Source organism: Rhizophagus irregularis, chromosome 23 (assembly GCF_026210795.1).
Source record: "Rhizophagus irregularis chromosome 23, complete sequence".
Classification (NCBI taxonomy): domain Eukaryota; kingdom Fungi; phylum Glomeromycota; class Glomeromycetes; order Glomerales; family Glomeraceae; genus Rhizophagus; species Rhizophagus irregularis.
The window spans coordinates 2,426,399-2,453,028 of NC_089451.1; the positions used below are offsets into that span (position 1 = coordinate 2,426,399).

At 25.9% G+C, this 26,630-nt stretch overlaps 4 protein-coding genes across 4 annotated transcripts; 2 read left to right on the forward strand and 2 right to left on the reverse strand.

Annotated features, from left to right (window-relative positions):
• Positions 1-382: 382 nt before the first annotated feature.
• OCT59_015508 (uncharacterized protein) lies at positions 383-6,348 on the reverse strand (the record flags this gene model as incomplete). The annotated part of the gene is made up of 12 exons (XM_066140059.1): positions 383-881; positions 953-1,252; positions 1,424-1,429; positions 1,492-1,541; positions 1,649-2,538; positions 2,618-2,746; positions 2,879-3,236; positions 3,313-4,312; positions 4,380-4,524; positions 4,592-4,984; positions 5,294-6,046; positions 6,144-6,348. 12 exons carry the CDS (start codon positions 6,346-6,348, stop codon positions 383-385), a joined length of 4,728 nt encoding a protein of 1,575 aa, XP_066002876.1.
• Positions 6,349-10,101: 3,753 nt separating this feature from the next.
• On the reverse strand, positions 10,102-14,103 carry OCT59_015509 (uncharacterized protein; the record flags this gene model as incomplete). Its single annotated transcript, XM_025315550.2, has 6 exons — positions 10,102-10,296; positions 10,372-10,506; positions 10,585-10,735; positions 10,812-10,890; positions 10,963-14,008; positions 14,083-14,103. The coding sequence occupies 6 exons, from the start codon at positions 14,101-14,103 to the stop codon at positions 10,102-10,104; spliced, it is 3,627 nt and encodes a 1,208-aa protein (XP_025182544.2).
• A 3,753-nt stretch (positions 14,104-17,856) lies between these two features.
• Positions 17,857-19,568, forward strand: OCT59_015510 (uncharacterized protein). Its single transcript, XM_066140060.1, has one exon. The coding sequence runs from the start codon at positions 17,903-17,905 to the stop codon at positions 19,367-19,369; it is 1,467 nt and encodes a 488-aa protein (XP_066002877.1). The 5' UTR covers positions 17,857-17,902; the 3' UTR covers positions 19,370-19,568.
• Positions 19,569-24,011: 4,443 nt separating this feature from the next.
• Positions 24,012-24,547, forward strand: OCT59_015511 (uncharacterized protein; the record flags this gene model as incomplete). The annotated part of the gene is made up of 3 exons (XM_066140061.1): positions 24,012-24,016; positions 24,094-24,440; positions 24,516-24,547. The coding sequence occupies 3 exons, from the start codon at positions 24,012-24,014 to the stop codon at positions 24,545-24,547; spliced, it is 384 nt and encodes a 127-aa protein (XP_066002878.1).
• Between the last annotated feature and the right edge of the window lie 2,083 nt (positions 24,548-26,630).

Sequence of the window (26,630 nt, forward strand, 5' to 3'; positions counted from 1 at the left end):
TTGCTAAAGCGATTGGATTAAATTTTTTTTTTTTTTTAAAAAAAAATTCTATATCAATCATCTATTAAAATTAATTAAATCTCAATTACGACAAAACTTTTTATGTGATATGCGAGCACTCTGTGAGATGGAATCTAGATAGAGGTACGGTTTTTATACATATATATATTTATATATATTTTCATTTTTGAGCAGCGCGTGATAAAAAAATATTTTATTTTATTTCATAGAGAATTTCATTATCAGTGACATGTGATAAAAAAATATAGAACATGGAGTAATTATAGTATATAGAAAGTAAAATATCGTGTACTTAAATACTAACCTAATTTAAAATTTTTAATTATGAAGCTTTTTTTTAGATCAAAACATTCAATAGATTTCAATGGTAAATAAACCTTCCATCCCATTCCATTTTTTTAATTTTAATATTATCAACTTTTCTAATTTTATCATAAATATTATTTTGTATTTTCTTTATTTTCTTTTCATTCTCTGGATCATTAATTTTTTTAGACAATTTTTTAATTCTATTATTTAACCTATTTTTTTTTGTTTTAATTTTTTTGATTTCTGATTCGATATTATCGATATCGATATCGTAGTCCCAAATTGAATGATCATCATAATTTCTCCTCTCAAAAATCTGTTTTGTGAATGTAGATTTTTCTTCAAAATCTTTATATATAGCACCTTGATCACCTTTTCCTGCATACCATTCTTCAAATGCTTTAGATTGTCCAAAATAATAAATATGTTTTGGTTCGGGTTCATGACTCCAAAAGTGAATATGGTACAATGCTTCGTAATCTGCTATGTGATTTGCTCGTCGTCTTAATAAAGTTTGTCTACCTTTAGTTTCTGCTTTTTCGTATACACCACTAAGTAAATAAATGTATAAATAAAAGAATATCAAAAAAATTGTGACTATAAATTAATGAAAAGAACTCACGTCATGAAAGCAATCAACATATTCATTAAAAGAACTACAAGAATTACACTAGCAATTAAAGTAAACACATCAATAGCCCAAAAATCAAATTCATCTCTTTGAACCCAATTATCGCCAATCCAAAAATATGTAGTTACAATTGCATTTAAAAAAGTTGAAAATGGATTATCATTAGATTGGGGATCAAAATCAGATTTAAGTTTAACAATAAGTGTCTCATTTGTTATAACATTTGTAGCATTTCCACTGTATGTAGAATCTTTGGTTCTAATATTAGTGGGATCTCTGAGTAGCACAAACCTATATATAACAAATAAACCATAGTTAAAATCATGCATACAGTAAATTAAATCAAATAAAAAAATTTTTTTTCATACATTGTGTGCGCAAATGCAATTATCACAATTAATATAAATAAAAAGAACGGAAATATGGCTTTGAAGATAATTACTGAATAATAAATATAAATACCAATACCTATCAAGTAAAAAAAATGGGTTAATTAGTTAATATAATAATATATCATGAAGGGATATTACTCTTCAACTAAATAATGTATTTTACTTGATAATAAACGAAGAAAGAGAATCTAATTCATTAAAATTGATCAATAATTTTAATAAATATGATTTATGATTAATGATTTATGATTACAGAATAAAAATCAATTAATTAGAAAATAAAATTAAAACTTACCAATTCAATCCAAAGAAAGAAAATTGAAAATGATATTCCAACAATTAACCAATTATTAATTTCTTTAACATTTTTAAACCCATCAGAAAATTGAAAACTTTCAAGCATTATTGACATCATCGTTACAGAAAGTACAATAGAGATTATATCAAAAAGGTTGAATATATCACCAAAATATTTTTTAAAGCCACGGTACTTAAGTTGCAACACTTCGGTAATAAGTTGATAAATTGCCAAATAATAGAATATAATAATTAAGGCAAGTAAAAATTTTCTATTTATAGTAGTACCATGTTTCAAATATGACCTACTAACTAATACAAAACAAATAGCGAAGATAAGAAATCGGAAGAAAAGTAAAATAAAGAAATTTTTTGCTTTTTGCCAACGAAAATTAATAACAGCTTCAGTTGCTGGATTATCATAGATATCATCGTTATTTTCATAATGTATCATTCTAGAAAAAGGGCTTAACTTAGTCCTATCATCCCGCTTAATTTGGTACCATCGTGGTAAAAATATAAACCAAAGAAGGTATAAAATATCTTTTATCCAATTATACTCTTTTTTGTCATTTTCAATGCTGTTTACAGTGAAATTGGGAAGAGGAACCAATCTTAAAGCTAATGGTGATTTTCCAAGATCATTATCATAATTTTCATAATTCTTAATTATGTAACTTTTAAGAGATTTAATTTTTATTCGTATATAATCGTACCACTTAATTTTATTAGACTTTAATCTGACCATTGGTCTAAATGCTCTAAATTTGATATCATGATTACGTCTTGCCAGGTATTCTGGTGGAATAATTTCATTAGGATCTTGAACCGAAAAATGGTCTTGATTTGCAAAACATTCTTTAAAAAATAGCTTTCTAGCATAATCATCTATTGAATAATATAGAAACAATAAATTTTATAAATTCTTTTCAAATAAAAATAATTAAATTGGAATTAAAAAACAAACCGTAATTATATTTAAATAATAAAGGAATTGCTTTAGAGACAGTGCACATCCAACCTGCACAATCTGTTGCATGTCTGGAATAATATTCCAAAAGATAAGCAATAATAATTGTATCTTTAAGTTCACGACCTATAATAAAAACAAATTTATTTAATTGTAAAAAGCAATTTAAATGTAAATTATGAAAACACTTAATAAATAAATTAACCTAAATTTAACTAATGCTGATAAATAATGCTTCACTATAAAATTAAGACTTACCTTTGCAATGATAAATTGCCAATTCCATATTATTTTTTGGCTCAATTTCTTCATTATCTTCCAGCTTATCATTTCCTTTATTGAAGTAAAGATCATCATCTATTAGAAACTTTTTTCCTGGCCATAATTCATTACTTGGTATATATCTCGTTTTAACTTCTTTTTGTCCTTTAAAAACTTTATTACAATCATCAAGTTTTTCATCTCCAAATAATATAAATTTTATTAAATGGTCACAATCACTAAGAATCAAATTTTTCATAAGATTATATCGAACACACAATAATTTGAAAATTTCGGGTTCATATTTAGCAAATTTCCAAATTATATGTTTGATGTAGCCAATAATCTTCTCGTACTTTTTATTTAAAAAGAAATATTAGTTACTTTGTTTTCCTAAAAACAAATAAATTCAATAACTAAAATCAACCTACTTTGTGTATTCTAATGTAATTATTTGCAAGGCGGTTACTTATAAAGCGCTTATTAAGATGTTCTAATGCCCTGCAAGCATGTCTTATTGCATGAAATTTTTCAATAATATCTTTTTTTTCAATTACTTTTTCTTTCCTTTTCACCTTTTCACTCTTTTTAATATCTTTGTTTCCTTTTTCTATTTCATCTATTTCTTCATCTTCCTCTGTAATATTTGCACTCTCTTTCTTATCTTTCTGCAACTTTCTTTCATACCAATAAACCTTTAAATAAAAATCATTTAATTTGTCGTTTAATGTGTCATGTGATCCATTTGATGTGACAGGTGATCCATAACTTTCAGGCTGTTCAATTCGTAATCCTGTTTTTTCTCTTTCTTGGTCTATCGGCATACGATTTGTCCATATATATTCAAGAAATGGTTCACCTTTGTTAGGAAGATCATCTTTGTCTATAATATTTTCATCATCAGAATTGATTTGATGCCAAATTTGAACAGTGGATCTACCAACAATAAGTTGTAAAGTTTCTGTTCTTTCTCCTTCTTTATTATGATATAGGCAATGAGGGATCTCATCATATTTATCTAACATCCATGGTTCTGCGCAAATCATTTTTTTACCATCCACAAAACAACTAAGAGGTGCAAAATTTTTCTTTTTTCCAATTTTTTCCTTTTTACACTCTTCTAATTTGTTTTCAACTTTTTCGAGGACTGAGTAAATCCTTCCATTATTTTCGATTTGCAAAATATTTCCCGAAGTTCTAGCTAAAGAAGCTTTAATCGTTACAGGCTTATTTATTGGAAAATTGTCTAACTCTATTGGTTCATATTCAGCAGTATTATATATGTCCCAAATAATAGATACTATCTTTCCTTCACATTCGCCAATTATAAATAATTTTTCATCACTATCAATAAATTCTAACAAATATATTTGTTTTATTTCGTCAAATTTTTTTGATGTTATTCGTAAACCATTTTCCATATAAAACAAACTAATAAATTAATAAAATATATAAGTAATGCAATTAGAAGATAAAAACGATTAATTACATAACTTACTTAATAATATCAATTCCTTGAGTATAACACAAGTGTAACCTGCTAACTGAAAATTTATCAGAATAGAGTTGTTGTTTTATGGGTTCATCCTTTTTTTCACATTTCTTTGCAGCGGTTTTTAATTCCATTTTGGCCAGATTATAAACTAAAGATAGATTGTAATAATTTAATCTTTGGTTGTATTTAATAGATAAACAATTTTAAATTTTTACCTTCAAGTGATCGCACGTTACTTTTATATTGCGTGACCAAAAAATATTTATCGTAAATACATGAGAGAAGACGTTTCATACAACCACCGAATTCGTAGGAGTTATCATCGACATGGAGATCATGTGAATCACGTGCATCTGCAAAGTCACGTGTATAGAAATTATCTAATTCATGTCTAAAGCTCTTTGGATATTCAAATTCTTCATTCAATTCAAAAGGATCATATTGATCATTAAAATTAAAATTATATATCATATGAAAATTCAATATAATAAATCTTTTTAGTTTAGGATCATGTGGTGATTGCTGTTGTGATGATTGCTGTTGTTTTTGTTTCAGCTCTGTGGTACATAAATCGTCTTCGCTTGAAACTTCTATGAATTTACATATTCCTGAAATTTCATTAGAATAATAACAAGTCACAGCACTAAGGGGATGGCCAGAAATGACGTAATTTAAATTTTAGGATTTTTGACCCCCCCCCCTCCCCATGTCATCATTCATTTTAGGAAATGTAAAATTAAAACATAATTCTGGCTAGAATTATATTAACTACAAGTGTCTAAAAATGGAAGATGTGTAACATCATCATGGTCTTAACCCCCCTCCCCCCTTAGAAAATGACGTCATTTCTGGCAGTCCCCTAACTTTGTACTCAATACGATTAATGGCGATTCCCTTTTTATTTTGATCTTCCAAACCTTTAATATCGTCATCGAGATTTTCGTTGGACGGACATTTATTCTTATTTTCCTCAACTTCAACACGATAATCGGCGATTCCTTTTTTATTTTCATCTTCCGAATCTTTAATATCGTCGAGATTTTCGCCTTTTGATTCTTTTTCCTCAACTTCAACACGATAAATGGCGATTCCTTTTTTAATTTGATCGGTTGTTTTAGTGATTACGTTAATTTCAGTATTTTCGACTTCTGGTTCATATTCACTAGTTTTATTATCATGTTTCTTTTCCTTTGTCCCTTTCATATCCTCATCAACGTTTATGCGAGATATTGCGACGAGAATTAAAGATTTCCCGTCCGTCTTATGCATATTTGATATATCAAAAGACCATTTAAATGGCTCTCCTTTTTCATTCTCATTCGAGTCCGTCTTATCATTATGCATATTTGATATATCAAAAGACCATTTAGATGGCTCTCCCTTTTTATCCTCATTCGAGCTACTTTCTTCGCTTTCTTCGTCAGTATTATTCATAGGATTACATTGTTTATTTTGAGTTTGATTAAAAAATGACGACTTGTTGCTTTTGTAAAAGACTTTAATGGTAAAGTCATCATTTATTTGAAAATCAGCGACAGTTTCATTAGTACTGGGTATATCATCAATTTCACTGGATCCATTAGAGTCATCATCTGGTCCATACCGTTTGCTCTTACCGAACTTAGGTGGACGATAATCTCTATTTTGCAATATTTTAATTCGAAGGTTTGCTATTTTTTTCAAGAAAAATAAGAAAAATTCATTAATATATACATATATGTTTAAAATTATGTACGTTATATTGTAATAATGAAATTTATTTTTTACCCGTATCAAATGTAACAGCAAATTTTCCATCTTGACAAATTGCAATTTGATAATCTCCAGTGGTATAATCTTTAGCTTCATAACCAACACTTTTATCACTTTTAAATGAATATGCTTCATTTTTAAATAAGTTTTTTAAAACATGTTTATGTGTATTTTTATAATATTTAATTTGATAAGTTTTTACTTGTACTTTATCACCCATAATTTTTATTAAAAAGACATTCAAAAATTTTTTATTTTGATAATAAAATCGAGGGAAGATAATTCGTGAGAGTACTCAATTTATTTTTTTTTTCATGAAAAATAAAAAAAAAAATCCTGTGTTGTGACACAGCAGAATCTAAATCTGAATTACAATAAATATTACTAATAAAAAGTTTTTTGCAATTGAACTTAATTTTATTTAAAAATATAAATTAGTAAATTCTATAAGCCGTGAAGACCATTACATGCATTTACATGCATTTACATGTATAAATATAAGCCAATTATTATTATTTTTTTTTCCTCTTTGTAAAATCCAAAAACGATTATATTAACACGCGTTCCATACAGATCTACATTGTTTATTACCTAATAAGGAAAGGCCTGGACCGTTCTATTCTGTAACACGTATGGTCACGTGATCCTTTTATATGTGATGTTTAACCATATCCTACATACATAGCCAACCATACAATACATGTTTACTATGCTCTCTAAAAAGTCGCAACGCACAATACAATTTTGCATACCCTACATACATAGGTATCCATACACTACATGTTATCGTAACACCCGCCCAATACTATTAGTTGAGTTACGACAATAACATGAAACAATTGAAACATAAAAAAATTAAAAAAAAAATTTATTTTCAGTACCGAAAATGGAAAAAAAACTAACTAAAAAAATTTATTTTTCGGTTTGAAAGTATTGGACTGGATAAACTGAAAAAAACAGTTGATTAAAAAAAAAATCATTTTTTTTAGTATCAAAAAAATTTCAGTCTACAAAAAAAAGATATTTTTAAAAAAAAGGTAAACCGGATAGCTTCAGCAATGCGATCTGTTGCACCCGTCCCAAGAGGATGGAAAATGGCTGAAAATGAAATGTGAATATATGAAAATCCGCATCGTAGTTATTGTAGAGTAAAAAACAGACAATACCCTTTTCCTATTCGGTAATCTGTTGTACTCTCTAAAATATATTGTTACAATTTTTTTATATATTTTTTAAAATAAAGTGACCCATAGACCCGGTTAAACGATCATCAAAACACATACTCTGTTTGGTTGTGATCTACACGAAAAATTTGCCTGCTGTATAACGCCCCCTCCCTATGAATATATATCTTTCATTTTTTTCATTCATAAAATAAATAAAAATTTTTTTCATAAAAAAAAATTTTATGGGTTACTCAACATATTATGCAATATTTATACTTTATTACACAATATAAATTTATCAATTTATCAAATCAAAAAATTTTTATTCATTTTCTTCATATAAAAAAAATATTTACGAAAAATTTTAGAGTATTGCTAAATATCACCGCTGGTGATTGTCAACTTACCAGAATTAGGGTAGAATTTCGGGCAGAAACATTCTTCTGACGTTTAGAATACCCTCATTTGAATTGTGTAACAGGAAAACCTGGGATATACTATTGGATCATGTGTAAGTTCCGATTGGTTTTTTTTGGTTTTTTCCTTTTAATACTGACCTGGCCAAACTAAATTGAATTTTACAACTGGAACTGTTTACTTCAGTTCGGGCAAACATCAATCGGTGTGCTTAATGAGACGATTCTACTAAATAATATATCGAAAATTTTTTATAAAAGATTGTTTTACACTAATTGCAAAAAGAATGGACCACCCAATTCATTTTCATTCCGCATGAGATTATTACTGATCGGCATAATTCTGGCCAAATTATAATTCCGGCCAGATTTTTAGATCACCAAAAAAAGGAAATGATCAACTTAACGTGTGTGTTAATTCTGGCCAACATTATAACTTGACCGGATTACTGCTGATTATGCCGGAACGGAATAATCTAGTGAATTTAATAATTATGAGGCGCAGTTTTATATTTAGATTAAGTTTATAAATTTTATTTGTATTATTATTAACTGCAGTCCGGAATGACGTTAAACTATCAAACATGTTCGATTGAAACATAAGATATTGTAAGTATTTATTAAACGAGGCTACAAAGAAATCACCTGATTAAAAGATCTACAAGATTAATCATCTGAACGAAATGAGGTTTAGAGAATACTTTTACAACGGAATTATTGAACAAAGGAAATGATCAATATCTATATAATCAGCATTTATCTGATTATTTGAAAAATAAGAAATAATAATTCCTTTTACCCTTATGATTCCTTTTGCCTTTTTCTTATTATGAAAAAGTGCCTCCTTAGTTAATTTAAGGATTGATAGAACGTATATGAGGAGAAACATCAAAGTTTGATTTTTAAATTTAGTTTAGGATAGAATATTGTAAGCATGATATATTTGTATAGCATAGATATTATATTAGTATTTAATAAAACAATATTTCGTTAACGACTCAACGTGGTAAGGACCACACCACGAGATTGAGCGTTACAGTGTGTACGATATGGCTACATATGAAACTTCAAAGTAAAATGAATTGGATTGTCCCTTAATTTTGCAAATAGCTGTAATAATATTAATTTGTTTTTACATATCGGCAATAACAATGACATAAAAATTATTATTGTGTTACGTTTAACTGAAGCAGAGTATATAAATGAATAACCGACAATACCATCTCCTAAAGTTTTTTAATCTGTTTCAATGGAACAGAGCTTTGCCGGCCATATTAGATACATCATATTGAACATGCTACAAGTACATAGTAGACAATTAACTTTTTTAGATAATAATAATAAGAATTTTTTAATAACAATATAATGTGATTTAGAGGAATAATAAAGTTTAATTTTTAGCATAGTAATTTTACCTCTGCGATGGTCTGGTTGACTTTTGTGGTCATTTCTTGGCGGGTCTATCTGGCAATTGAATAAATAGTCCTTCATTACACTCTGAACCAATCATAATCAATTTAGTTAATTTCTATTTTAATAAATTAAATTAATTTTCATTTAGCAATAAAAATATAAAAAATATAATAAGATCTCAATGCATATTTTTTAAAATTGATAGTTCAAATAATCAATGAAGCTGCTTTTGATTTGTAAGTCAAGTATGAAAAAAAATATTATAACGATTTATCGTAAACTAATTAAATTTTAAAATAATAGTGATCTTTTTTCTCATTGCCAACCTTTTTTCTCTCATATTCATCCCTTCTAATAATTTCAGCTTGATTGAAAATTAATTTGTTAGACCACTTCCATATTATTTGCAATAATAGGTTATACATGATAGTGGTACATACATCGTGATTTTTGTAGCTGAAGCGTCTTATTAAATCTTCCAAATCTTTTGAAGGAGAATAAAATGAGATTCAAAATATTCCATTACACAAAATACGATATGTATTAATACAAGCATTTGAATATGTAATGAATTTTCTGATTCTATGGTATAATACTTTACATACTAGCGCTGGAATATTGGTAACGAAGATGAAAAAGAAAAAATTACAAAAGATTCAGATAATATGGGAATTAACTTTAGGTCAGCACCCAGCAATCCTTTGTTCGTTTTTCTCATGAAGAAAATTTAATAAAATAACATACAATACATTTACTTCGGTAATGTTTGTCATTAATAATAAAACATCGACGGCTAGATTAACAAATATTCAGTTAAAAATTATTATCCCAGGATTAGATAGATAGTAAATTTCTAACAGTTATCAATTTTATTAATTTTATTTATCAATAAAAATTCCTGAAACAAAAGATTTTCTTTTTATAGATAAATGAATTTTTCAATAAAACAAAAACGATAATAATAGGAAAAGTAAATAATTATAAGTTGTCAAGGATATCTTTTAGATCAAGTAAATTTTCCATTTCTTTTCTTGGAAAATACTTGTCTTTGAAAGTTTCTGGAACATTTGAGAAAAGTTGGTGATAATCTGGCAACAAATAACTCATTAAACTCATGTCGGGAATATAAGTTATTGTGTTTGCATTGCTTCCAAATCGAATATAATCTATTTGCTATAAAAATTAAAGAATAATGTTATGTTTTGTTCTGAAATGGAATTAATCTGAATAAGTAAAATAGGAATATACCATTTCAATAGAATTTATTTCAATTGAAAGTTGAGAATTATATGGGCTATATACTGGAGTCTGATATTCTATCCATCCTAACTCCTCAAGTTTTGACACAACTTCATGTTTTAACATATAATCTTTTTGATAATCCTATAATTAAATTATTATTAATTTAAATTATTATTAATTTAAATTAAATAAAATAGAGGTTTTAAGTAATTCACTTACATTATTAAGTATAAATTTTATAGAGCAATCTTTAGATAATATTTTTTTAACATTAATTTTACAAATAAGATAAATCCAACCATAATTTTTTAATAAAGGCAAATCCAAACGAAGTTTTTCATTTTTTGAACACAATACCAGCCCTGATAAACTTTTATTTTAAGATCATGGTTAATTTGTAATTAAGTCAATTTGGCACTTAAAGTATTATTATGAATAGACTTTACCTGCTTATATCACTTTCTTGAAATTGACTAAGTTCACTATTCAAATTTGTAAGATTTGAAATAAAATAAAGATTTCTTTCTATAATAAATTATTTCAATTTAAATATGTTAATAATTAATAACTTTGAATAATAATATAATATTTTCTTACCTTTATACATGTATTTATTGAATTCACTAACAATTCCAAGGTCAGTAAGGTCATCATAAACTTTATATAAATATGGCCAAATCTTTGAATGTTTTTGTAATAAGTGAAGATATGAAAAAGTTTTGTAATAATATTTGTATTGATTATTTAATTTAAATAACGTATCCAAATCTACTTTGGCTTTATAATACTTGTTTAATTCGATATGTATTTTACATCTAATTAAAAGTAATAATTCATTCTCGCTAATATTAGGGATTTGATTGATTTTCGTTAATATACCATTTAAATCAGGATGACTATTTATATTTAATAAGTATTCTAGATGAAATAATTGAATCTTTGCCAAATCATTATCAATACTCTGTGATTCCAATATTTCTGTATACTTATTAAATAATATCTTAGTATTATTAATATCCTTCTTTGTATAATATGTTAGACTTTTAAAATAATATGCTGAACTATTTAATGGATCTAATTGTATAATTTTATCAAGGTCTAATAAAACTTTATTATATTCTTGAAGAATATAATATGTAATAGCTCTCCTATTCAAATTATGAATATTTTCTGGATCTATAATATTTGCATTTGTAAAATATAGTATAGCCTTATTATATTGTGTTAAATTACATAAAATTTCTCCATAATAACATAAAATTAGTGAATCCTTCTCATCAATATTCAGCAATTTATCTAACATTTTTAAAGTATTTATATCATCTCCTTTCTTATTATAACTGTATGCACAATTTTTAAGGCATAAATAATTATTTGGATCGTTTTTTAATGCAATTTTATAGTTTTCTATAGTTTCATGATCATCACCATAATAATTACGTAATAAGTGAATATTTCCACATATTATATATAAATTATTCAGTTTTACTTTATAATCTAATGATTCATATAAACTATCCATTGCTTCATTATATTTACTTTGTCTAAAATATATTTCTCCACGAATATAATAAGCAATTGGTTTTTTTGGATTCAAAATAATAGCTTCTTTTAAGTATAAATGTGCTTGTTCATAATTATTAAGACATCTATAAATATAAGCTAAAATACATCTTAAAGAATAACTTTTAGGGGAATAATTTAAACGCTCTTTACATAAAGATTCAGCTTTTTTATAATTTTTATCATTTATTTCTTTTATAATATTTTGATATGTTGGATGTTGTCTTTTTGTAATTCTCGAAAGTATTGATGATGATATCTTTGAATTTAATTTAATAATTGAATTCATAAATTTCTTTTTTTTAGTTAATGTATGACTAACTACTGAATTATCTGAATCATCACTATCATATAATTGATCTAATTGATCAGAATTTCCTGATTTTATTGAAGGTATAATATGTCCAGATTCAAAAAATTTTGTATATAAATTTTTGTAAATTGAATTTTGTGGTAAATATCTAATATCATTATCTTCAATTTTTTCTCGACAATTAGGACATATTTTTTGTTTCAACTTTTTTAGATTATTTAATGATAATACGTGTTCACATTTTAAGATACATAATTGATCTGTTGGTTCATTACTAATTGGACAAGTAATTTCATCTGCTATAACATTTAAAATGTTAGAATTTAGTGATGGTTCTTTCTTTAAATATGAATTTTGATTTAAGCCTTTTCCTTTTCCGATATTATTACTTAGAATTTTTAAATCTTCAAGGTATTTCTCTTTAGTAAAATTTAATAAATTTCGAAATTTCTCTGAAGAATCTTCCAAATTGTTTTCACTTAACTTTTGTGCATATTGGTCAAAATCAATTTCAATCATTGAAAACATTTCATTATCAATATTATATAAATGTAATAATAATTCAATAGATTTAAACTGAATCAAACTACTTGGTGCTTTATTAAGTGATTCAATTGCTAAATAATAACAAAGACAATATATTGCTATTCGAGATGATCTTTGGATAAGATTTTGTGCAAGATCTAATATTCCAAACCATAAAGTATGTGGTAATGCAATAGGTTCATTTCCAGCAAGATCATTTAGAAAACCTCCAGTATTTTGCAAAGCTTTAGTGACTTTATTTGATACTTCATCAAATTTTGTTTGAGAATCTAAAATAGATTTGTCAGCAGCATTAACCCATTCACTTTCCAAAAAGCTCCAAATATATTCCATTAATACCAATTCTCCAAATTTTTTACTTATAATCTTTTCATTTTCAGACCAAATGAGAAGATTATGTTGAATTATTAACATAATTCTCCAATCTACATAATAAGATGCTACTGGATATTTAAAACTTAAACTTTGACGTATTTGAGCAAGCATTAATAAGATTGAACAATTATCATTTGGAAGTGTAACTCCTGTTGTTGATAAAATTCCCGGTGTAATATTCAATGCAGCTTTAAGAAAGTCCTTAATTCTTCGTATAATTTCTTGAAACCAAGTTTCATCATCACGTAAACTATGAAGAGTATCTCGCAAATGAATTAGTAAAAAATCAATATTATAATTACACTTTTTGATAATTTGTTCATCTTGACTATTGTTTTGTTGATTGAATTGATTGAAATTTGATCTAAAATTATTATCAAGCCCTTTTTCGATAACCTGTGTTGTTTTACGATGAATTTCTGAAAATCTTGTTAAAGAATTATAAACTTTATCCCGAAGTTCTTTACTAAGTACTATTGGTGAAAAACATATCCTTTCTAAAGCAGTAACCAAAGTTCTTAAATGTAATTCTAATCTAGCAACACTTTCTTTTGAATAATGATTAAAAGGAGTATCAACTAAAGCTTCTAATGAATTTGCTAAAACTTGAGATGAAAACTCATTTTGTAAATTTTCAAAAAGCAATTTGAGTGCGTACAAATAATTTGGTTTAGTCAAATTTTTTAAAAGTTCTTCTACTTTGTCATCTAGCATAATAAATCCATCCTCTTCTAATTTGAGAAGGATACGATTGTTGGACATATTTTCAAGCAAAATCGTATTATACGAAAGAAAGTTATTATTTTTTAAGTTACCATGAGCAGTATTGGTAGAAGAATTTCCACTCTATATTATATAAAATAATTTTTTAACGATTTTGCAAAAAATTAAATTTTAATATTGTTTAAATAATAATTTACCTGGCTTGAACTTCCTTCCATATTTTTTATTAACAAAAGAAGTAAGAAAATATCAATTTCTATACCGACAGAATTAAGTAAAATTAAAATTAAAATTTATGTAACACAAAAACGCCATTTGTACTATTTGTACTTCCACATCTCATTGATTCAAATGTTGATCAGCGTGATTTGATGGTACAAGTCCGTCATAAGTCCGGTCACCACCGATTGGAATCTGATTGGTCTATTCTTGAGTAATCATAGGATATTTTTTATTTTATTTTTATTTAAATAAAACATAAAATTCAGTAAAAAATCAACTCTTTTATAAAATTTGGTAATTGAACAAGCAAAATATATTTATTAGGTGAATTTTATCTTAAAAAAAAGTTTCATTCAATAAAAAGATCCCAATAATTAATATGTCCTTGGGGAACTATTTCCGCCGATCATCATGTCCAAAATTTTGAGGACGCAAAAAACGGCGGAAGAGTGTAAAAGTGTATAAGAAAAGTTTGTTTTAGCACCAGAAAAATATTGCCAACTATTTATTCTATCGTTTAATTTTGGTTTGAGACCTTTTTTGCGAGTCATTGATATGAAGAAGGGACAGTCGGGCTTTTTTCAAGTTTTTTTTTCACTTTCGACTAGATAGGCGTTTCGAGCCTAGCAAGTTTTATAAGAACTCATAATACCATAAAAAGTCGGCGGTGAACGAAGAGTTTTAGACGGAGTCTGGCACCTATTTTTCGCTTTGATCTTTTGCGAGCTTGGACTTGAACCGACTTTGGACTTAGCTTCCTGGGAAAATTTTCGTTCCGTGGCGCAGCAAAATTTTGACGTGTGCTTGGGATACCAAACAGGAAAGGTTTTTTTACCTGTCGGTACCAAATTGATCAGAGATCATCGATTTACATTAGTTACGTGAATTACGCAAAGTTTAGTACCGTCGGTATCTCAACACCCGCGTTAGCTCTACCGGCATCTTAAACATCGTTGCCTTATAGGCCATTGGGGAGGAATTCTCTTTCAGATTAATTTTAATCTTTTTTTATTTTTTAGTTTAATATTTTAGGGATCCAGTGCCGTTTTTTTATTTATATTGGTTTAGACTGGTTGGATATAGGGTTATTGTTAATTTAGTTAATAGTACCTCTATGTATTTAGGCATTTTGTGTATTTACGTTCTTGTAATTATACCTCAATAAAGATGCGTTGCTAACTTAATGATAAAAATATTACTTTTTTTTTTAAAGTAAATTAAAAATACTTTGAAATTGTATTTTTTTTTTTAAACATAATTTCCATGATAAAAGAATTTAAAATTGATTTATTTAATATAATATCCAAATCTTAAAGTTCACTTTTTATGGTTTATAATAATTTTTATGATTAGTTTGATATATATTTCAAATAAATTCAGTTCAGTTATAATATAATATAGTCATTTATGTTTATGAAAGAAAAATTCGACTGTTGATAAAAAATAACTGAAATTAATATTTCCGTTTATACTAAAATCATTATTATTACTAACATGAACTTTTTTATTAATACATTTTCTTTGGTACATCCAAAACAAAACAGTATTTAAACCTTTTTAACTTATTAGTTACCATAATTTGAAAAAAATATTTAAATCATTTAAATCATAATTTCATAAACTAAATACTTCAAGATTAAAATTCATAATAATAATTACCTGAATATTCTTCAAATGAATTATTATCAATTATTTTTTTTTTCTGGAATATTTTTAAATCTAAAAGTCTAGCTACGCTTGAGGATTTGTAGTACAAGAAAGAGTAATAACATTATGCAACTCTGCATATAATTTATATTTAATAACCTTTATATTAATCTTGTAAACAATAATAAATGAAAATATGATAAGTATGATATATATCTTACATTATCTATTAAAAGGCTTTGGTATTCTCTTCCGCCGTCAATTATTCTGAACAATCTGAAATTTCTCAAGGTTTATTTTTACTACCTTTTTTTCTGATTTTTTTTTTTAAATCTTCATTAACTTCGTCAGTCTCTGACTCTTCATAGTTTTTACTTGGAGATTTTTTGGATTTTTTGGTGTACACTACTGCTTTAAACCCATCATTAAGTTATTTGGTGTGTCCCAATTTTTTAAACCCATCATCTTTAACTTTTTTGGTATGTCCTACTTTTTGAACCCATCATCTTTAACCTTTTTTATTCTATTATTTTTTTCGTTCAAAATAATTATTTTGTACAGAAATATTTTTCATCAAATCGTTTGGTTGATTTCTTGCTTCCCCAATCCTATTTTCAAGTAGACCTTCTTTTTTTTTCTTGTTCACGTTAATTATAATTTGTTTTTTTGTCAATGTAAATGTTTGCACCAATTCTTTCGGTGATGAGTTTTAGGTTACGTCCCTCACGACCAATTAATTTACCAATCTCAATATGTTTGGGAATTGGAATATTCAAACTTTTTATGTATTTAGGGTGTTGCGTTTTGTTAAGAGTTGAGAAAGATCTTATATCATGTTGTGGGGATTTTTATTTTAGCTATAAATAACTATATTTTCCTTATTTGTAAGCTAAGATGACGTTATTTCACTAATTTCACCTCATAATTCCTTGAATGTTGATTATTCGAACTGGCTTCCCAGATAAATTCCCATAGAATTATGGGAATCTGTAGACCAATAATCTTTGGATCGAACTGGCGTTTAGACGGTAAAGTTCCCGTAATTTAAAAAACTTCATTGAGTTACATAGTTTTTTTGCTTTATTGCTTTTCCCCTGCATCATCTCTCATAACTCATATTATATTAATCACTTAGCCTAATTAATATGATTTATTACTTTATTTTACTTTATTCATTAATAGTTATTGCAATCATATTAATCACAACAAAAGTAGTCTGATCATTTGAACGGTGATTTCTACGAGTCATGAAGTTTCTGCTTCAATAAGTTTACACGACATGTTTATAAGTTTATTTAAATTTATTTTTAATTCATATAAATTTATAAATATTGGAACAAAACATTTTCATTTCGTCATAAATATTATTCTATCAATAAAAAAAAAATACGGAAACGCTATTTCCTACTTTTTTTTATTCACTGTATGTTCAATCATTCTTATTATCGTTCAGCCCAATAGGATCATGCAGATTTTCATAGACCGATATTTTTATTAGCCATAGTAATAACACATGATTGACATAATAAAGTGGAGTAAAAAAATGGCGTAAATGAATATTTTGTAGGAAAAGTTTAAATAAAATGAATTAAAAATGAATTTTATAGAAAGCTTATTTATGATGTTATTAATTAATGCATGATCAAAAACGTCAGAACGATAACACGCTTATTGGATGTGGGGCTATATCGGTCACAAGGGACCTCATTGATTTGGCCACTACGTGGCCCATTTTCATCCAATCATTCGGTTCTGTGACCGATATAGCTACTCCCTCATCCAATAACTATTTATTATTACGCAGCTAAGGTACTGTAAATACTGCTACGTCTTGATAAAATATGTCACATCATATTATCTCTAAAAAATTTTATTATAACAAATATATTAAATAAACTATTTATCGCGATATCCGGAACTTTTTGGATAATTATATGCATCGTGTAACATCAATCGCGAGTCAAATCCGCCCATATTAACTAATTTTGGTTGATTTGCAACACATGATCTTTTAAATTTATACTGATCAACAAAATTTTGTTACACAGTTACACAATAATGAAACATATAAATACAGTGTTCATCCGAAAACTTCGGAGTTCGGATGTTTATCACCATTTTTTTTTTTTGAAATAATAAAACAATAAAATGGCATATCAACTTCCAGATGATTGTTTAAATGAGATTTTTGAATATTTAGAGATGGATAAATTCACTCTACACTCATGTTTGTTAGTTAATCGTCTTTGGTGCGAAATTTCTGTTAGAATTTTGTGGAGGAATATTTTAAATTTCAAATTTGGTAAAAAGCGTTCATTCAAAATAGAAACTTCAATCCTTAGTACATTAATTGCTTGTCTTCCTAATGAGTCAAAAAATATCTTGCATGATAATAATATTTTCATTTCAACACCCACTTCAAAACCATTGCTGTTCAATTATGTATCATTTTGCAAATCTCTTTCAATTTATGGGTTTAATAGAATAATTATTGGTGCCTTAGAAAGCAGAAAATCATTAGCTAAACATAGAAATAGTTTAGTTGCAAATGAAATTATCAAAATGTTTGCAACCCAAATTTCTTCTTTGAAACATTTGACTTATCACCGTAAACCTTTTTATAACCTTAATATTTCTTTCCCTCATTTTCCTGGAGCAAGGGAACTTTCAGAATTATATTGTGATTCAGATCTTCCTTCAGATTTTTTTTATCAATTATCTCAAATATGTCATAATTTACAATCTATTTCTATAGATTTTTGTAAAATTATTACAGATGAGATAAAAGAATTAATTTCTTCACAGAATAATTTAAAAAATTTAATTTTATCATCTTCTAATGGAAATTGGACAGATATTATACCTACTATAACAAATCATTCTAACACAATAACAAAATTAAAGCTTTATAGTAATTGTGATTCATCATTCTCATTTGTTAGTTCATTCTCAAATCTACAAGAATTGATGATTTCATTCTTAATTGGAGACCTTAAAGATCTTGAAATATTACAATATGTTAATTTTCCAAAATTACAAATTTTAAAAATTCCTTTTTATAACTGTTCAAAACCGGAATATATAATGAATTTTTTAGAAAATAATGGAAAGAACCTTAAAAAGTTATATATAGGTGAATGTACCAACAAAACTTTAAATTTATCTATTTCTAAGTTTTGTCCAAACCTTAAAAGCCTTTTCATAATGTTTACAAATGGTGAATTAGATGTACTAAAAACTATACTTATCAGTTGTCAATATTTAGAAAGTATTAAAATTTTATGTGGTAATTATCATTTATCTGAAAAGGAAGTATTAGAAACTGTTGTAAAATATTCACCAAATAATTTTCGTGAATTAAAAATACAACATACAACAAATTCAGATGCATTTCCAAATGATTTAGAATCATTTTTTATTAGTTGGGAAAGAAGAACACCAAAAAAATTACTTTCATTTATGATTATTGATTATAAGGAATATAATTATAATTATGGAAATTTTTGTGAAGTTTTAGAAGTAATAAAAAAATATGTAGATTTAGGTACTATCAAATTTATGACTAAAAGTAAGGAGAAAGAAAGTGAAGAAGAAGAGGAGTTCTATATTTTTTAAATTTTATTAGCTTTTTTTTAGGAAATCTAGGATTTTAGTGATATTTCGTATATTTTAAAATATCGAGATTTGAATAGATTATTGTCAGTATTATTTGTTAAAATGTTTAAAGATTGATGTAAATGGTTTTTATATTTCTTATTTCATTATTTTTTTTTTTCTATTATAAAATATGATTAAATAAAACTTTTAAATTTGCAAAAAATTGAAATTCTTGGTTTAAGTTTTAAATTTCTTACATGATTTATAGGTAATGATTAATTACTAAATGTTTTTATCGTCAACTATTTTCGAACTGGTGCGATCCGGTGATTTGCTAATCAAAACATAAGATCAGATAAAAATTGAATTTATCGAATTATTTATATTTTCCGTGAATGGATCGCGTGAAAGGCTCATTTTACGGAGTTTTTACAGAAATAACGAATAAAATCTTTTATTAGGGATAAATATAAAATTTTTCGAAAAGCAAAAAAAAATTTATTTAAATCAATATTTTCGTATTTTTTAAATATAACGAAATACAAACTCAAATGGATCGTTAGATACTGTGTGCTTTTTTAAATTCATGTAAAATTTTGATACTCAAATATAGAATTACAAGATTCGAATCTGTCATGAGATTCGAATATACTGATCATTTTTAACACCTTAAAATTATAATGAAATTCTTTATATATAAAAAATAGTTCTAAAACCTCATAATATTTAAATACGAATGTCCATTTGAAATTCAAATATCTCAAATTATATTCAAATTTACATATCAACTATTTTCTGGTACTTTAATACGATTGAAAATGTATATACAGTCTATACATATACCAATTAAAGAAACTAATTTGGTAATTTCGCAAATTTGTGTTATTTCAATATAAATTCACATATGTATGATCATAACATACTATATTTTTAGATATTTTATTTATACTTTCTTTATAATATCATAATAAAGCTATTTATAAGTGTATATATAATAAAATTCGTATAAAATCATTTATTCACATTAAATGCAATATTACAATTCTGAAAAACATTTACATGGAGAATTTTTTTTAATTGTCTCATATATATATATATATATTAAATGTTATACGGTAATAATATTACTTACAAGGGGTAATATCACTTATTTTGTATGATTGGTTACTAATTTTACCACTGACGTGGCAAAATTAGAACAAATCATACATTGACCTATACTAAAATAAGTGATATTGCTCCTCCCCTATACATAATATATAATTATAGGTGCCGTCGCCCGTCGGAATTGCCGAATTGAAATTACGGTATCAACAACATATGGATTTTACCATTTAAATATTTAACGTTAACAAATCATCGAGACCAGCATTATAGATTTACGGATTACAAATTATCTACGGCATAACCAGAAAAAAATATTTACTTACTTTGTGTAATTTTTGTATTTTTGACATTAAATAATTACGACATTACGGCGATTTAATATATCACAGTATAAGCTTCATATGCCGTAATTAATTCCGAAGTTTGGTAATTTGTCTATCGTAAATACTAAATTTGTAAATCATACTATTATATATCAAATATTTTCATATATTTAAATGGAGCTTTAAGATTTATCCTCTAAAAAAAATTAAAATTTTAAGTTGGAATAATAGGTTATTTTTAAGAAAAATACATGGAATCACTTGGAATTGAAAATAGAATTCTCAAATTTAAAGAAAACTTTAAAATATAATAAACTTTCTGAAACATAAATTTTAAATATAGAAGGTAATGACAGAAAAATTTTTAGATAATAAAAAATATATTATAATGAATAATAGATACAAGAATGCATAAAATACTATGTCATAAATGTGATTACTAAAATTGTTAATATAAAAGAATTAAGTTTATAAAATATAAATGACTATATTATATTATAACTTATTTACAAATTAATTATAAAGATTTACAATAATCTGTATAATGATAATGAAATATGCCGATAAGGAATTTTTTTGTGAACCCTGTATTATATAAAAGAAAATTTCTTAACGAAATTCTTGATCATCAGCTGATCTTTTATTTGGGCCAAATTAAAATAAGTTTTGTCGATCGCTGCTGTGCGAATGTAACACATTTATAATGTCGCATTTGTAAAAAAAAAAATAAAAAATAAAAAATCAATTCCTTTTTATTCGCTTTTATTATCTAAATATGGAAGAATTTTTGCTCAGTGATGATGTAATTGAACAAATAAAAAATTTTAACTATCAGAAATTAACGGATGATCAAAGTTTGTTAATTGATAAGCTAATATTAAATGAAGAATTAAAAACACGTTATAAATCTCATGGTTTATGTAATGGATGTAAGCAGCCTAAAGCTTATAATTCTTGGTGTCAATGTAAATTTCAACAAAATTTCAAAAATTGGACTAGTGGAAATGATGAAGTTGACCAGTTTATTCAAAAAGCGCAACTTAAAGCTAATAAAGACAGGGAAATTTTAGAATGGATTGAATATGATAGATTTGATAATGTTGAATATCTGACAAAAGGAGGATTTGGAACTATTTATAAAGCAATTTGGAAAGATGGATGTATAGAAGAATGGGATTCTAAAAATAATCAATGGAAAAGACTTAAATATAGTGACGAGAAGAATAAAAATTTTCCAGTTGTCTTAAAATCTTTGCATAACTCTCAAAACATTACAATTATACTTGCCGCCCATATAAATGGGATTGGGAGAATCCCATATCCCATCCCACCCATATCCCATCCCATATCCCATTTATCCCATCCCATTTGTCATAATCCCATTCCAATCCCAAATCCCAATCCCATTCCAATCCCATATCCCATATCCCATCCCATATCCCATTAATCTTATACATGTATATTGTGTAACCTTACTCCCATTGGTCTATCTATCACGTGATGTTACACAAAATTCCAAAAAAGGAAATTTTTCTTCCCACAAAAAATGGGAGATTTGGTTTCACAAGCATTCCGAAAAAGGAAATTTTTATGCCGATCATATAATTCCGGCCAGAATTACAGCTCTAGTATTACGGTCCTTTTTCAAATTAGTTTTTTGCGATTTTCTCAATATCCAGTGATCCAATTTTGATAAACTTTTTTTTAATTTGTAGCTAATATTAAGCTCTATAAAATAAAAATATTTCTTGCAAGAAATAATAAAAAAAAAGAGCAGATTAGGTTAATTTTTGCAAAAAGCCATTATGAATTCTATAATAGATGTCTGAGGTCCTGTAATATCAATTAAATAAGAAATATTTGGAATTAATTTTTTATTGTTGCATTTGCCTTTTTATTATAAAAAAACATTACAAAATTATAAATTTTTTATAACAAAAATGTAATATTTTAACTTTATTTTAACCTATCTATTAAAATAATAAAAAATTTATCTATAAAATAATAAATAATAATTCATTAACATCAAATGCTTAGTATTTAATTAAAATGGCTTGGTATTCAATAAAAATGGATTTAGTTTTCTAATTTTTTTAATTTAAATTTAAATTATTAGCATATACAGTATAAGATATAATATCTTTAAAGAGATTTATTTATAATTTTTTGTATATTTAATTATTTGTAAAGTATTAACCTATTAAGCATTCATATTATTATCATATAATCTGTAATTAATCAATTCTTAGATTAAAGAGTATTATATTTGAAAAAATTTTATGTTAAAAAAAAAGGAGTTTGCTATTTATCGCCGGAGTCACGTAATTTTTAATTTTGGCCGGAATTAAGTGATCGACATAAAAGTTCCTTTTTTGGATTATTGTGTAACTCATTTCCCCGTTTTTGATGAGAATCAAAATTGCCTTTTTTGGATTGTGTAACGTTACTCAAGTGCCCAAAAAGGAAATTTTGGCCGGAATTATAAAATTTGGCTGAAATTATAGGAAATGGGATTTGGGATGGGATTTGGGATTTGGGATGGGATTGGGATTGGGATTTGGGATTGGAATGGGAATGGGATTTGGGATTTGGGATGGAATGGGATGGGATGGGATGGGACTCCCATCCCATTTAAATGGGCGGCAAGTATAATTACAATCGAATTTTTAAGAGAAGTGAGTTACTCATATAAGATATAAATATATATTGACACTTTCTAATTTATAAATAATGTAAATAATATAAATGATAAACTAACTTATATAATGCTTTTTAGATTGAATCACATATTGTTGCATGTTACCAAGGTTATGTAATTCGCTGTTATGGCATTACTAGAGATCCGGAATCTAATAATTTTATGATGGTAGTGCAATATGCAGAAAATGGCAATTTAAGACAACGCTTAAATAATAGTTTTAATTCAATGAATTGGGAAGAAAAGTTGGATATCTTAAAAAGAACTGCATCTGGACTTGAAAATATTCATGATAAGGGATTAATTCATCATGATTTTCATTGTGGTAATATATTGAATGGTACAAAAAGGCAGCACACTTATAATCAAATTCGTATTACTGATTTAGGATTATGCCGACCAGCAAATGTAATACCTTCTCAAGATGAAAATAAAAATATATACGGAGTATTACCTTATGTAGCACCTGAAGTTTTAAGAGGAAAAGAATATACTCAGGAAAGTGATATTTATTCATTTGGAATTATTGCATATGAAGTGTGTACAGGGCTTCCACCTTATCATGATATTTCTCATGATCAATTCTTAGCTATTAGCATTTGTCAAGGGCTTAGGCCAAAATCTAGTTATAAAATTCCTCAAACAATTTTGAACGTAATTGAACAATGTTGGGATGCTGATCCTTTAAAACGACTTAAAGCAGATGAATTAAGGACATCATTAACTCTTTTATTAAGTCATTCAAGTAAATATCAGAGTGAAATTAATAAGCAAATTGAAGAAGCAGATAAAATTAATGAAAAGTTTACTTCTACTTCATTACCATATATTGGTGCTACTCTTTCATATACTACCAATCCTCAAGCAGTTTACACAAGTAGACTTTTAGACTTTAAAAATCTTCCAGAACAAAAAAATGCTATTGATAGTAATAATGATGATAATTCATTTGAATATTTAGGTAATTTATTTCATAGCTTATTTTAAAAAAAGAATTCTCAAGATGCTTATAAAGAAAAATATCTTTATCTTATAGAATCCATAGAAGCAATAGATTTCACTACCTAGGTATTAATTTATATTAATTTTTACATATTTTAGCTTTATCAATAATATTAACAATTATTTAATTTAATAATTCATTTTTATAGATAAAAGTAACCAATTTATTAGTATTTGCTATTGCTTGCTATTTATTTTCTTTATTACTACTACAATATATATATTTTATTGGAATATTTTTTTTTTATAATAGTAACTAAATATGTATCGATAAAACTATTAAGTACATAAATAAAAATCTATTATATAAATAAGCCAGTCCTAGTACTAAGTATTCAGTTACTTATATATCCCTCGTAATATGAATTTAAAATTGTGGAAATGTCTTTGTTGTTTAATGAAAGAAAAGTCATTGTAAGAATTTATAAAACAAATAATGTCATTTAAAGAAATACAAGTATTAGAATACAAATCCTTTGTAAACAAATATGCAGAATGCTACTTGAAACAGTATATTAAACCACTTGTCAAACCAGTGAATCTAGTTATTTTATAAAGATTGTCAAATAAACTTCTAATGTAACAAAATTGGGTTTAAAATTTCTGTTAAAGATTATTATTACTCTAAAAATAGAAATAAATAAAAAGGAAAGTAAGTTAAATTGATTAATAATTGAAAATAAAAGAATGATTACTTAGAGTCTTGATTATTACATTCTCATATATACATTATAACGTTTTCTGTATATATTAAAAAAAAATTAAGGTTTATATTATAATTTTTGAAACAAAAATTAATATATTACGTAAAGAAAATAAAAAATTGATAAATTATAAATAAAACATACCACAAAAAAAAACTGATGATTTTGACTTTTTAATAGGCTAATTATAATTTCATTCTAAATCTCTATTACATTAAATTAAGAATACATTAAATTAAGAATACTATGACTGAATATTCTTCAAATAAATTATCATCATCATCAGTGTTAATATCATTTTTGGGTTTTAAAAAAATATTTACAGTTAAAGTAAATCCAAATTTTAATACAATGTATCCATAGGTATGATAAGCAATTATCTTAATATTAGTAAAGTCATGAGATCTAAAACAACAGGCAATTTTAATGGACTCAATCCATTATCAACTTAAACTTTCAACAATAAAGGGAAATATCATCTCTGGGAAACATATAATAAAATTAGATGATATTTCAATTTTTAATAACCGATCTAATATTAGTTTTATCCCGGATTGGCACAAGAGATATCATTCTTTCTTAAATAAATTTGATTGAGTAATTCCAAATCATCCTTTGTCCAAATATTCAACTTTTCAAGTCTATAATATTCAATTCATTCTAAAACTTCACTACAACTTTTAATTTTTGAGTTGTAAATTGTGAATAAACTTATCAAACTTCAATGATTTTCACTAGTCCAATTTTTAAAATCTTCTTGAAAATGTTTAGTGTTACATAACTGACACCAATAATTGTTATAATATTGACCAGCCTTAGGTTGCCTACAACGCCTATTCAATACTTCATTTAATTAACTTATAAATCACGGTACTTTGTTTTTTTGGTTAAATCCCAACAGTTAAATCTTTTACTTGTTTATCACAAAGCTTATTCTTCATCTGAAAGTTGCCACATTATATTATCTCTAAAAAATTTAGGCGTAACCCGTCGCGTTGCGCCAGGGACGATAAAGTATGAGAGTAATAATAAATAAACTTATATTTTATTTACCATGCAGTGTAAATAGGTCTAGTTATATACTATTATTATGATGGGATTAGTAGGAAATAAATGTAATAAATTACACAATTTATATGATTATACAAATAATAATGAATTGTGTGCAAGTGTTATACAGCATATGAAATATTATTATTAAACGCAAAATAGCAATCTATTGTTATGGAAAAAAAATATCTCACTAATTAATATGAAAAAAAAAATCCCCAAAAATCAATTATAACAATCTATTGTTATGAAAAAAAAAAAATATTCCCCAGAAAAATTAATTATAACGATCTATTGTCATAAAAAAAATAATTTCCCATAAAATTTACTATACCGATTTATTTGTTACTAAAAATAAATAAGTAAATTATATGTCAGTCTATTATTGAGCTAAA

What these genes read in the sequence shown, in the direction of transcription:
- OCT59_015510 (XM_066140060.1), top strand. Translation starts at nt 17,903, where the DNA reads ATGGCATATCAACTTCCAGATGATTGTTTAAATGAGATTTTTGAATAT.